This window comes from Parasteatoda tepidariorum, chromosome 4, assembly GCF_982258835.1.
Source record: "Parasteatoda tepidariorum strain Cologne lab strain chromosome 4, Ptep-v5.0, whole genome shotgun sequence".
NCBI lineage: Eukaryota > Metazoa > Arthropoda > Arachnida > Araneae > Theridiidae > Parasteatoda > Parasteatoda tepidariorum.
This window is the reverse complement of record NC_141758.1, coordinates 2712967-2727893: the sequence shown is the minus strand read 5'-3', so window position 1 is coordinate 2727893 and position 14927 is coordinate 2712967. Positions and strand designations below refer to the sequence as shown.

Genomic DNA, 14927 nt, shown 5'->3' with positions numbered 1-14927 from the left:
AATCCTTTTTACCTGACTACTTAGCTTAAGCTCAATTGTCCTGATTTTTTAATTCTCATTTTCTTGCATTGCATTCTTTTTAAAATAATTGTTATGAACATTCATAATGTACAAACATTAAACTTTTTTAAATATCTAATATAAAATACAAGAAATTAGTCAATTTTTTAGAGATAAATTTTTAAAAAAAATCGTATATTTAAACTTTTTCATCATTCATTCATAATTTGATTCATTATTTTACATTTTTATTGTTTAAATGAATTTATTTAATTTTATCCAACAAATATTTATAACTTTATCAATAGGTATACCCAAAATAGTTAAATATTTTTATATTTTCAGCGTCGAACTTCTGCTCGAAACATTGTACTTAAAAATTGGAGATTCCAGCTTTGTGGAATTTGGAATGTTGAAACGCCATCATTATAGCAATATTCCACTTGCTATTGGTGTTGCTCTACTAAAGGTTGGTTCAACTCATAGAATTTGCTTTTCATAATATTTTTTAGTATTGTGTAACAGCATAATTTAATTATTCTTTTCATAACTTTATTAATATAAATTCAATTTATTTTAAAGATAACTGAATGTGAAAGATAGCATTATTTTTCATATACTACACTCATTTTATTGTTTAGGCTTTATTTTTTTGAGTACAGACTCTTATTTTTTTAAAGGTAAATGTTGTTGAACTGTTACAAAACATGCACTGACAGTTCTAGATATATAAATTAATCAAAATAATTTCAAGCATCATAATGCTAATTTATTATATTTGATTTTTATGGATTAATGTTATTCTTTGAGTGATGTGGTTAAAATAGCTTTTAACCTGAAACATAGAAAGCCGGAATCAGTTTTTTGAAACAGTGTTTTGGGAAGATGCATTATCCCAAATCTTTTCATTTACTTAACTTCTTGTGAGTGGATTAAAATTCTCTTTTGGTTTATAGTTATTTTTTTAAAGATTTTTTTTAACTAAACGCATTATTAACCAGTGTTTTTTTTCAGTGTTTTGTTACCAGTTTTTTGTAAGAATTATAAAATAATCACTTATTAGTGTAAGATTAGTTAATAATTTATACATAATATAAAGCACATTTTTTATGAAGAGATGTTTTGGATACTATCTATATTTGCAATCATTATTGTGAGATAGAGGGTTTCACCTTGGAAAAATTGACTTGATTAGACAACACAGCTTTGATGGACTACATGGGACAAACCAGACGCTCTTTTAAATTTAAGCCTAAAAAACCCAAATAGGTATGTTCATTATCAAAAATACGAGGAATCATCAATTGCTGCGCTTTGTTGGGATCTTGCGCATAGAAAATACCAAAATTATTTCCACCCCAGTCACATTGTTTCATCTTGATGCCCTGGAATCTCATGAATGCTGATTGCTCACCACCTTTTCATAGAACGTGAAATACATTTTACCCTGATTTGTTCCACTCGTGTCTCCTGTTCTTTTTCTTGTTCTGTTTTTTCATGTTTATTTTCCTTCACTCTTAGCTACTGAGGTTTTGATTCTCTGCTTTATTTCTGATATTTTGTTGGTAACTTTGCATTTTATACTTCAAATCACTTTTGTTTCGTTGCTAGTCTTGAAAATGGATGCTTATTTTTCAGCGCTCGAAACATGTTAATTGTTATATCCAATCTGTATATTATTGAAGCGAATAAAGTTTTTTAATTAAATAATATCTTATCACTTTATTATTTTTGGTATTATTTATTTAATGTATTGTAATGTTAGTCTTTTTTACTTTTTTAAACTTACGTGCCTACCAAGTGCAATATCTGAATGCCCATCCATTTGCAGATCAATAAAAAGGTTCATGTTTAGAATATAAAGACTTGACAATATTATAGAGCTAAGTAAGAACTTTTCTGGATCAAAAATGTCACTCCCTCTCAGCTCTTCTATTTAGAGAAAAATTTATTTTAAAAAAATTAATCATTAGTGTGGTTAGTAAACGTATTTACTATTCATTTTAAAATATATTACTTTCTTCCGTTTTGTTAGGCCAGGAAGAATAACTTAGACTGTTGCATCGAGTGTATGTTCGATGGTTGCCAACTGCAGTGGTACCCCAATTCAGCAAATCTTTTGATCTACGCAACCAAGCTAATGAACAGCTGCTTCAGCTCTCCCTCCTCCCCAATTCATGAGAAGAGAGATGAACCTCCTTCAAACTCCTATTCAGTGGAACTGAATTTCAGAGGACTGAATGTGTTTGCTCTGAATGAATATAAAACGGGTGTCTTGGTGAGAGCTGATTTGCTGAATCTGACTACCTCAGCTGAAAAGATAAAGCTGTTGTTGGAAGGAACTAAACTTTCTTATATGAACTCAGTTTTGAAAGCAAGTATCGTTTTTGTTTCACTTGTTTGCTTGTCTTTTTAAGATCTTTTGTCACATCAGTTATGCTTGTTGTGAGTATAAGTAAATGTCTTAACAATTATTTGTAAATGTTACTTTCTGTCCATTTCTATTCAGGAACTATTATCCTGATGATAAAAATAAAACAAAATTCAATTTTTAAAAGAAGTCATAGTTGCATACAGAATGAAAAGCGTTTTTTTTAATATCATAATATTTGGTACTCTGTTCTACTGAATTTATGTGTGGTATAATCTCATTAGAATACTAGAAATAATTCCCAAGTTCATAAGTTACCCCCATAACAATGTCCCCAACCATACTCACATTAAAAACAGAACACATGATATGATGACAGGCAAATAATCAATACAATAAAAAGATTAAAACAACATAGCAAATAACATTTAATGGAATTTTCTAGTAAAAAAAAAAGTTCTAGTAAAAAAAAAGTCTAGTTTAAAAAAATCTGGAGGTAACGAAAAATCATCTTATCAAAAATAAAACTAATAAAAAAGAACAGTTCATAAAATTATAATGTAGCCTCTATAAAAATATTTCTACTTGCTTTCAGCACACACTTTTTGGCTAAAAAATTCACACGATCAAACATTGCTAACCCTATAACGGATTTTGAATTCTATGCTAATGTGTTTGGCAGATGTAGAGGGAATATCTAACAATAAATTTTATTCTGCACTCAATTCAAGGTTATGGCATAAATATATTACAGATTATATTAATGATTTTTATTTATTTAAAAAGGATTAAATTATATTTTGCCATAAGTGGAAATATTTTTAAGTGAATTGAAGACTTTTTGCACACAATTATAAAATTCATTTATCCAAAGAAAGTTTCATGCAAAATATAATTTTAATAATTCATTATTTTTTAATATTATATTAAATAATAATCTTAAAAATTGTAAATTATAATGTATGTTAATTTTTACATCATTTTGAAAAACGTAAATTTATGTGTCAAATTACAAAATTTAATCTAAGTTAGACAAAAAAAATACTGAGAAATCAAATTTTAAAAAAAGTTTGTATTTAAATTTAGATTTTTAGGAACAATTTGGGCGATTTTGCTGTCGAATTCAATAGTTTGTGAAAGAGCTGTATCCTGTTATAGCAATATTTTTTACAAACAATTTTGAAGAAATGTTCGGCTTCTAGACTCACTTCACATCCCTTTAATAAAGTTTAATAATCTCTGGGATGTTGATTATGAATATAACATGAATTACTTAAAATTCAGCAGCAATGGTTTGCCACATTATGTTCTGTTGATTAACATAACTTGAAACAGAAGCATGGTTTAGTCTATAATACTCTGACCTGTAATAATTGAAACACTAATCAAAAGAAAGAGAACAATATAAAGCATAAATTTTTTTTAATGTTTTTTTCTACTTTAATTGTTTACTAAGTCAGCCACAACTTTACCGCCAAATTTCCAAAAATTGCTGCATCCTCATCACATAATTTGTGAGGTTCTTATTATTAAACTAATTCCCATTTTGTGGTTCTTATTAGTATTATTATTTTACAAATCATACTTGGAGTCCAGTTTCAATAGAACTTCTTTCTTCTAGGTATATCAATGCGTTCGTTCTTCAGAAATTAAAACCTATGATGCTTTTATAGAAGATGCCTGTATTATTTACACAACAAAAAAGAAAGTAAGTACCTTTTTAATGTAATATATTTATCAAGTCTCAAAATTTTAGTTTGTTATGGTTCAACAATAAATGTAAAGTTTTTAGCTTTAATGTTAATGTTTTTACACTACATATTAAACTTTCTAAATCCTGATGCGCAATTGGTTCTAGTCCTCCACTAAACTGAGATGCAGTGCTATCTTTGCTACACTCTAAATTTTGACTTTGTATTTGTTAGAGTTGCAATTCTTTTTTTAGTCTGGTAATTTTTAATTTCTCTAATTCTAATTCCATCTGTTTTTGCTTTGATTCTTCCCCCCTGCTTATTTTCTTTCCTTAGTAATATATTCTAACATTTCTAGCACAAACTTAAAATCATTTTTATATGTATCGGAATTATCTATCAATGTTTTAATTTCTATCTCAGTTACATACGACGGTTGAATATTCAGTTCAGTAGCAAGTTTTAAAAGATCTTCCTTTTTTGGCTTATACATTTTAAAAGTCAAATGTCCTACCTGACTGAGAAATCTAAGGAGCAAGAATATGCAACTAGCCACACCCAGTTTAGAACAAAGACGATATTCAATAATGCTGAAAAATATTATCATTTTCCTGACCCTATCCCGTGGCCTGATTCCCTGCGGATAAAAGGGGCAGTGGACATGATTAAAACAATACTTAAATAATTATACTAAAATTTTGAACTAATAGCAAATACAATTAAAAAAAGAGTTTGGATTACAATTTGCAACCTCATAATCGAGGTGCAACTAAGAAATCAACTATGAATCTACCTTGCTCAAAGCTGAAATCAAAGTTTAAGTTTCAGTTTGCATTTTACTGCAGCGTCTCTAATTAATTCGGGATAATTTAATTCATCTTCTGATGATGTAGTGGAACCTCTGGATGATGCAATATGACCAATACTATCACCAATTTCCTGCATAGATGATAGTGACCCATCTAGAACCTGTACCCAAAACAGACTCATCATCTGAAAGAAGGCTTTCTTGAGCTCATGCTAAAGTGTTCCTTTACTTTCTTATCAGTTTTAAAAAAAATTACGAAAATTTGTTTGATTTAGTAATTAAGTATGAAAATTATTTTGATTATTAAGTTTAAAAATTAAGAACTATGAAATGGGTAAATAAGTAATCTCAATAATATATTTTGGCAGTTTTGCTGTGCAAGTTGTAGCATTTTATTTTTGTGAATTCAGTCTCAGATACTAGCCTGTTCTCTCAGATTTAAATTCTTCGACCTCAAAATGTTAATCTGAACTCGTTTCTTTCCAGTATTCACGATAATGTATTAAATATAGAAGGCTGGCATTCCGGAATTTTCGCTAACAGTGCTCCGGAAGTTCCAGACGTTTAAAAAAATCATTGATCACATAAGTTTCCGGAAATCAAATTTTCAAAGGTGGAACTTAAAAACACAGTTTATTTTATTTGTTTGTAAGGGAGAGCCAGAGAGATACTTTATAAGCTTATATTCATGATTACTATTCATTTTTTATCAGTAAATAGTTGTTATAATCATAAACTCAAGAAAGAAAGACATATTTGTAAATTTTTATTACTTCTCCAGGTATGTGTAAAATTTTAAATATTTTTAAGTGAACTAAGAAATATTGAGAAAAAGGAAAAAACCTTCTTTAAATTTTTTCTAATTTTTCAATCAAACTGTTCTTTTTTTTCTTTTTAACTCAATGAATTTTCCGGAATTTTGACACAATCACCCCTGGATATAATATTACACTACAATTACTAAAAATAGGCAGGACATTAATTCTTAAACAAAGCTCACACATTTTTCATTGCATTGTCAATAGCAGCAATAAAATGTGACTAATTTTTAAACATCTTGTAGTTAATTTTTTCGGTATTATAGCTTTTATTTTTGATAATTTTAGCTAATTTGGGTGTTTTGAGCACAATGATTTAACCAGTAACCGCTACTGAACTTGACCAATTAGCCGTGAATACTTTCTAATCAAAATGCCCTAACTAATAGAAAAATCTTTTTTTTTTCATTAGCGTTTTTTGTATTTTTTCCTTTTGTTATTTGTTGTTTTTTCTCTTTTTTTCTATCTGTCTTGTCTTCCAACATTAACCATTAACAGATAAATGCTCCTTTAGGGGCATAGGTGCGGAGTTAAATGTTGGTGTGTGTGATTTAACCAATATATCGGCTTGCACTCTACAAATTAGTTTATCTGTTTCTTATATTTACACGAAATATCTTTTTATTTACATAATGGTTAATTGCTAAAAAAATTTTATATTTAATATATTTATTTTACTTCACTTTGGTTACAGGAAGCAACTATTAGAATTTCAGAAAATATATTTCTACTTTGGAACACGACTTTGCACATGACATTGTTTACACTTGCACAGGAAATAAATGCTTTCAAACAAGCCCTACCAAGTTCTAATAAAGCATGCATCGGTTAGTTTATTAGATTCAATAATGGTACCAACCAGTATATGAAACATAAAATTTTTTAAAATGTTGTTATTATTTATTTATAGATGTGAATGAAACTGAGAATGTTAAAAAAGAAGAACAGCAACAGACTAGATTAAGCATTTGCTTGCAAGCCAAGGGTCATATTGATGTAGGATTCATTCTTTCAAAAGCTCACAGGTAAATACATCATTTGATTATTTATTTATTTGTTTCAAAAAGCCAAACTAACAATTTGGAAAATTTTTGCTGCATTCAAATGATGTTGAGTATTAATGGAATACCCTGAATAACTTTAATTCTAATGATGGTATTTTTGCATACTAAAACTCAATTGTAATGGTTTGCTGATCTGTTGACAAACAATCTAATTTGTTAGTGCAAATGACATTTTAAGCTACAAAATCAAACACAGAAGGTACTTTTTTTGAATAAATATTTTTTTGTTGTTGATGGATTAGGATTATTGAACCTTAAAAAATGGGTGAAGCCACAATCTGGTGAAAATGGTCAGAATAGAGTAGTCAAAAGTATAAACCTCTTAATGTTAATTTTACTTCCTTGCATATTTTGCCACATCTCATAAACTTTTTAAGCAAATAGAAAAGTTTTTGCACACAACTATTAAATTCATTTATCCAAAAAGAATTTCATGTAAAAAATAATTTTTATTCTTTTATTAAATAAAAATTAAAAGAAATATGAACTGTAAGATGTATAAATTTTTATATCATTTTATGAAATGGTAAAATGCAAAATTTGAGCGCCATCAGTCAAGCAGTTTCTAAGTTATCACATTTTATAAAAATTGTGTGTGATTTGATGTGATTTCTCAAGAACTAGTTTTGTTTCTGATTCTATAGCTTAAAATATAAACCAAAGCTACAAAATCAGTACTAATTAATTAGCATGTTGCAGGTTAAACCTTCAAACCATTGAGATCAAAAGGTATTCAGTAGCTTCCTTTTTTTTAGCACTGTACTCTAATTAGCTTGCATGTACTATTAAAAACAATAAATAGTTAAAACCAAATTAAATATTACTTATAGGAAAAAAAATCAATAATTTTTTAATTATCTCATTGGTAAATATGCTTGCTGCATAAATTCTCTTAAGCAACATTTAAGTTCTGACTTATGCAAACCATAATAAGTTAAATTCAATTCCTTAAAGAAGGAAAAGATACTTTTTTTAAACTTTTATTTTTGCTGATAGCAACTTTTTAGATAATGACCGAAACAGGGACTTTATATAAGTGTGTCTTGCCATTAGAATTCAAACATCAACTGCCCAAATTATTTTATGTTAACGTTACACTTGTTAACATTATCGCTGTGATAAAATCTCAGTAGTTAAATATTTAGATTCAATTATTTTTCACTTTGAAGTATAAGTCCTATGGTGCAGTTTTGTTAAATGAATATTATAATTGTGTATTGTATCAGTACAATTTTGGATGCCGGCACACAGTTCTGCGCCTATGCCCTCGGAGGGGGCATCTATCAGAAAGAAGTACTGTGGCCAGGAAAACAGACAGTTGCAATGGTGGCATACCACTCTTCCCCCGATGAGTCCCCAATCACGAGCTCACCCTAGCATCTACAACGTCACTAGAGCTAGGCCCAACATTTACCCTCATCTCTCGTCAGGATCCTTAAATTTATTGTTTATTTATTACTATACAATTATTTAGAAAGACACATATATTCTCAGATATTGTGTAACTGTTATAGAATATTGATTATTGACATTTAAGACCTATGGAAGAAAGTGTCCTTAAATGTGCTTAGTTATTAAAAATTTCAATAAATGTCCTGAATTTTTTTTTATTTTCCAAATTTTTGTTGAACAGCAAGAATAAATATTTAGCTAAGAGAAAATAGAAGAAATTTTAAATTCAGAAATTTTGTTATGTGTCTTGAAATAAAGTATATAACAAAACGAACGCCTAACTCTTCATTGTGTGTCAAGTATGATATTAGTATACTTTCATTGTTAGAAACTCCTGTCTTGATATTATAGAACATTTGAGAAAAATATGTAAAAAGCTCTTCTTCTATCTCTGTCTATTATCATACTCTACTGATTTTCATGAGAGAATCCCCGTATTTTGCTACTATGAACAATATCCGCTTTTATACTATTTTCTCCCACTTATATATATATATATATATATATATATATTATATATATATATATATATATGTGTGTGTGTGATAAAAAAATCTGAGTTTTCTTAAAAATGTTTCCTTTTTTGCTTAAGTGCAGGAACTACTGGAATTACTACTAATTGTATATCTGTGAATCCATGTTGGTATTCTAGAAATTGCTCCCATTAAAGAATCAGCATCCTTAAATTGCCCTTATATATAGAGGCAATTAAGTCCTTAATTTTTATAACCGTGGAATAAGGCATAACTGAATTTTTTTTTATATATAACTTATGTTACTTGTCACAAATATCATTAAAATTCAATAAAATCAGTCTGGGAAAGTCAAGAAATTTTGATTTAAGAGTTTGTGGCCATGCTGATATTCTTAATTTACTATATATATATTATGACTCAATAATAATCCCACTTGATGGTATTTTATGTTCATTCACATTCATTATTATTCTGCAATTATCATTTTAAATAAAAAGGACAAGCAAGAAAGGATTGTGTGAGATTCTACTCTCTTTTGATCTAACAACCTGTATGTAAACTTTTATTTTAGTCTAGATTAAAATAATTCATTACAAAATGTTTTGAATGTTGTTGGCAATAAAACTTTCTGTTTAAACCTTATCTCTTATAATAACCATATTTCAGGGTTGTTTTTTCTGCACCCGACATAACTTTAACTCACAATCAGCATTTATTCTCAGCCAACTCTGAACAGTTGATGGTGTTGTTTGACAATTATGAGATATTTACTTTTGAGGTAAGAAATACAATGCTTCTGAAATTGCTCATACTTGTTATTTCCAGTTCTTTAAATGATTTTTATCAAAAATGTGTAAGGTTTTTTACCATAAAATTGTTCAATCAATTCGAAGAATTATGCATTAAACAAAAACAGATTTTCAGATGTTTTTGCAATAAATAACAAACAAGCATTCTCGCAACAACCTGTTATGTATGGGTGCCATGGGGATTAAGGCTCTACAATTTCATGTTCATTGTCATTATTGTGGCAATGTGGTTAGCATCACACAAATTACATTTTCTTCATGACAAACTGGTACCCATAGATCTGAAGCTGAATGAGCTTCAAGCCACCACTGATCAAACCCTAGTCATTCACAATTACAGTTCTATTCAACTTAACTATCACAATTTGTGATATATATTTGATATATTAAAAAAGTTATTAAATAATTCATCAGACTTTTTTTTTAACATTAAAATAATCTCAGTTAATTCGTGAGGAACTATCATAACGATTGATATTATTAGTATGGTAAAGAGTTTTCTATATTTGCTGTTTTTATTTTAGAAAATCATTGTTTCACTTATGCAAGGAAATGAACAACACCAGGTGTGTCGTCAGAGCTTTGAAGACCTTGAACTGCCTAGCAATAGGCTATTGTATGAAACTTTTTTCTCATTTATTTTTCATCTTATTATAGAAACTTGTATGGTTGTTTTATTTTACTTTTTTTTGTATTTAGAAGTATTCATTTTGAAGCAGTAAGATTTGTTTTCCCTCACAAATATAACTTTGCTGAAGCATTTAGTGAACAGGTAATTAGAAACCAATGTTCAGTACACACCTGTGTTTTAATTTAGATGCGTTATTTTTTAATACATTTACCAATTTTGGTTTACTTTAGAGATTGTGAAGTTAATCAGTTTACTGAGAATTACGTTGTATAGATCTTCTACTTTTATACCTAGTATTGTTACTTTTTTTAAGTTGTGAACATTTCTTACAAAATCAAACAAAAAAAGACCTCATGAAAAAAAACAAGGTCTCTGAATATTCCTTGTATGACTTTTCATTCTCAACAAAAGATAATAACTTTGCATTTTTATGAAATTAACATAACCTTTCTAAATATTTTTGCTAAAAATTTTACACGTGTTTAAAAACTAAAGTTTTGTGTGCACTTCCAGTTCATCAACATTTTCAAATGGTGGAAAATGTTACACAAAAAGAAAAAAGTTCCCTTTACTTTGGAAAGTAAACTACCTCCTGATCTTCATATTGTTTGCAAAGTAAGGATTCTTCTTCCTTTCTTTTCTTTTATTTCCTTCTTCATTTATTGTAAATAATAAATGTTTTAAATAAGTTAAAAATCATATATTCTTTTAGGTTTGGTCTATAGAACTTGAAGATGATCCTTTTGAAGTTAAATTACGAGATAACTTTGAGGTAAATATTATTTTAAACAAATCAAATAATTATGTAGAAAGTAAAATTATAATTTTTGCAAGTAAATTTGGTTTATAGCTTGTCTTAAAAATGTATTGAAATGTGTGATCTTACTGTTGCTCTATTTCAACCTTAGCTGCTTCTAATCATAACTTTATTACAAAATTGCTTCAAGTTATCTTTTCTACCCCAAAGTAATCTGAAGTTCATTTTCTAGAGTTTTACCAAATATACAACAGTTCTGTATGAAAAGGATATTTTTCATGAAATTGCACTGGACTTGACCCAAAAAATTAATATTTGTTATCTGAGGGCGAAGTTTGTATCTTTAGTGAAGTATGTGTTTATTTAAAGAGAATATCCGATAAGTTTTGTAAAGTTCAAGGTTCAGTAAAATTATTCCTCAACACTCTCACTAAGGTACAAAAAGCTAAACATTTCTTTATCATCGAAAAGTTTTTTAATTTATTTATTATTATTTTTTTGTTTTGTTGATGTTTCAAAAAAATAATATGAAACAGGTAGTATTATACAACTATACGATGATATAAATAAAAGTGTCACTGATATGTATTTCAATGAACTATTATAAATCTATGTATAAAGCAAGAAGAGTTAATAGAATATTTAGCAATGCAATACAAATTTATGTAAAATAATTATTGGAAATTTTTGAGATAATAATATTTGTAATAAAAAGACTAATATTATTTAAAAGTAAACATTTATCAATTTAAGCAAACATCTTAGATACATATGATAAAATTATTTCTTTATACAACTAAATGCATGCAGGCAGGCAGGTGTTAAAGTAAAAAAGAAAATGTACCTATATACTGTTGTATGATGTAGTAATTCTCTTTATATATTTAGCATTATGTATCAAATTTATTAAATTCATAACAAGTAGAAAAATAATCATTAGGGCAAAAATGTTTTCACTCTTATGAAAAAGTGTAAATTGGCTTATAACTCTTAACTTTGTGATGAAGCACTTTCTTATTACAGTACATGAGAAAAACTTGTGTTTAAATCTTGTAAAGATAAGAAGCATATTTATCGTATACAGATTGTTCTGCTGCCCTTAATATATATTTTGAAAATTCCAGTAGAAAATGAAGTAAGAAAAATGCTGGGTGCTGATTCATTTCATGAATAAAAATCTCTGAAACAAAGGAAGGGCGCCATCTGTTGACAATTTTTTTACAAAATTCCAAAATTTCTGTATAAAATGTTTAAGCTTTCACATTTTACTTACAGCTTTTTCATTCCTCTATCATCTGTTATGAGATGTTGAATTTTGAACTCTTCTTCTTGACATCCTTTATGCACATTGAGGGCCGAATCAGGAAAAAACTAAAATGTTTCCAAGCTTGGAACAAATGATATTGAGATAAGGAAACAAATCATTAAAATGATCTAAGCACGGTTTAATTGGAACTGAAATGTATATACTTTTCATTAAGAGTTGTTTTTATGCTCATTGTCAAAAACATTGGTTTTAAATTATTTTAATATTTTCTTTGCTCTTGTTGATCTAAATAATTTTTTTTGTTCTCCTTTTCATTTAAATGTTAATTTAAACCCCCTAAATGTTCAAAATGTTTTTATTAAGATTCTAAAAATATATATTGATGGTGGGGAAATATTGAATAACATGTACAATTTGTTATTTTCTTCACAATAAATTTCATAATTTGGACAGCTTTTAGAAGATGAATATCATGAAAGTCTGAAAAGAAAGAAAATGTTAGATGAGAAAATTGAAACCTTTAGAAGGACAAATCTACTTTTACCTGGTACTTATAGAGTTGCAATACATTTTCTACAGCTTTATATTTTAAACCCTGAAAATGGAATTCAAGTTTGTTTGTTTTTTCTGTAGATGAAAAAATTAATCTGTTATACTCGAAACTGGCAAAAAAAAGTGCAGAGATATATATTCAACGTTCTCAACAACTGTATCAAAAAGGTTCAATGCGAACTTCACTGTGTACATGGTTTTTTGAAGACATTGACATCCTTGCAATTGCAGATACATCATATCATGGCACCGAGCGTGTTATTCATTGGATGAAACAGCTTGATCCAGAAAGGTAAATACTTATGTTTGGGTCACACTGTGACTATTAAATTTGTAGGCATACCAAAAATGCATGCATCTGTAAGTTTTAATCAATTGTTTCATGAAGCAATTGTATAGGGAGATAAAATTTCACTTGCAATACAGGTGTGCAATACCTGTTTTTCATCAAAAATATGTGTACTCAAAATTCTAGTCATTTATAATAGAATTTCATTTCAAGCCATTTTCTTCATCACAGGATTTATTTCATCAAAGTACCACATCACTGAAACTTTTTATTAATTTATCCCCTATTTTGTTTTTAGACAACATATAGTTTATGACATTCTTTAATATAGCTTTCTTGAACAAGTGCATAAATATTCTTAAATGAAAATTACTTTATTTTTCCAATCATTTCGGAGATTAAGCAAACACAATACTTTAAAAAAGTTTCTAAAAGTATATTGCTCTAGAACTTCTGTAAGAACTGCTAAATATTTTCTTCCAAAATGCCTAACTCTTACTACAGCTTTGTTAAATTATAATAAATAATTGTTGTGTTTGTACTTTGGGTCTGTTAAAAGATTACCCCCAACATTTTAAGCTTAAGTTTTTGTTCAATCATTGAGTTACCAAAAAGATCAAATTCAACCTTTAATCAAAGAAAGATATTAGAAACCATCTATATATTTTTTACATTTTGTTTTCAGTTCTATAACTGTTTTGTGTAACTGTTACGCAGTAATTATAAGAGCATAGATTGAAGAATTCTGAATTAAGTGATAATAGCATGATTTACAGATTCACGGTAATAAAATAAAATAAATCTGCTTTCAGCCCTTATCCAGATGAAGGTATTGAGTTCTCCACTCTGTGGGCGAGGAAGGTGAGGTGTTCGGCGTCATCGTGGACGTGGCAGATGAGGGATTTCCCTCAGGTTCCTCTCAACATCAAGGAGTTGCACTTCTGGGGATTTCTAATTGGTGCTGAGCAAGAGGCCTCTCAGAGAGGTTGATACTTTTTTTTAAACATTACATTTTTTCATTTAGGCATAGTTTAAGCACACATCACTCATCTTAAGCAATTGGAAACCTTGTCTTTTCAGATAATCCTAAATTTGGACTTTTTAAAATTCTAGTGTAAATTACAAAAATGCACAGTTGTTTCCGTCAGGCATAAAAGAGATGTATGTAAGAAATTGACAAGATTGATTGAAAGGATATATATATATATATATATATGTATATATATATATATATATATATATATATATATATATATATATATATATATATATATATATTAATTGAAATTGTTTGACTTTAAGTGATTTAAACAATGTATCAAGTTATTTAATTTACAATAAATTGTATTTGAAAAACTAATTTATAAACAACAAATTTGTTTTTCCCATGATAACTCCAGACAAAAAATAATTATCAATAAATGTTTATTATTTGATTTGATTTGATTATGATTGAAATATTTTAAAATTGTAAAATATCTACATTTTTACATTATTTTAAACTATATCATTTTAAATTATAAACTGCAAATGTATTTGTTCAAATGATTATCAAAAAATTAAAATTTAAAGATAATATTTTTTTTTTGCATTATTATTAGTCTATTAGTTTTATTTACATGGCATAAAATAATGGGAAATTGTTGTTACGTATTAAGAACACTTTAAGTGTATATCTAAAGATTAAGAGTATATTTTATTATGACTGCTATTGATTATGAAATAATATTAGATTATATCTTAGTTATAGACTTAGTTTTACAGTTCCTTTCTATGCAAAATTTATTTATATTATTTTAATAACTATTTGCAGTTTAAATATGATCTTTACATATTCTCCTTCTTTTATATATTTTTGCAAATATATTGAAACTCAGTGAAGTACATTTAATATACAAAGTATGTTTCTTTTTTTCATGACATATATTGGGGATTACATTAA

The 14927-nt window shown here is 27.7% G+C and overlaps 1 protein-coding gene across 1 annotated transcript in view; it reads left to right on the top strand.

Annotated features, from left to right (window-relative positions):
• The window catches only part of hob (bridge-like lipid transfer protein family member hobbit), a 116726-nt gene that overhangs the window by 28936 nt on the left and 72863 nt on the right, over nucleotides 1–14927 (top strand). The window contains exons 15-27 of the mRNA XM_016058688.4: nucleotides 346–469; nucleotides 2036–2374; nucleotides 3993–4079; nucleotides 6383–6515; nucleotides 6599–6713; nucleotides 9347–9458; nucleotides 10014–10105; nucleotides 10189–10261; nucleotides 10634–10735; nucleotides 10833–10892; nucleotides 12598–12691; nucleotides 12778–12988; nucleotides 13798–13970. Of these exons, the coding sequence (XP_015914174.1) occupies nucleotides 346–469; nucleotides 2036–2374; nucleotides 3993–4079; nucleotides 6383–6515; nucleotides 6599–6713; nucleotides 9347–9458; nucleotides 10014–10105; nucleotides 10189–10261; nucleotides 10634–10735; nucleotides 10833–10892; nucleotides 12598–12691; nucleotides 12778–12988; nucleotides 13798–13970 (1715 nt within the window). The remainder of the gene's footprint in view (nucleotides 1–345; nucleotides 470–2035; nucleotides 2375–3992; nucleotides 4080–6382; nucleotides 6516–6598; nucleotides 6714–9346; nucleotides 9459–10013; nucleotides 10106–10188; nucleotides 10262–10633; nucleotides 10736–10832; nucleotides 10893–12597; nucleotides 12692–12777; nucleotides 12989–13797; nucleotides 13971–14927) is intronic.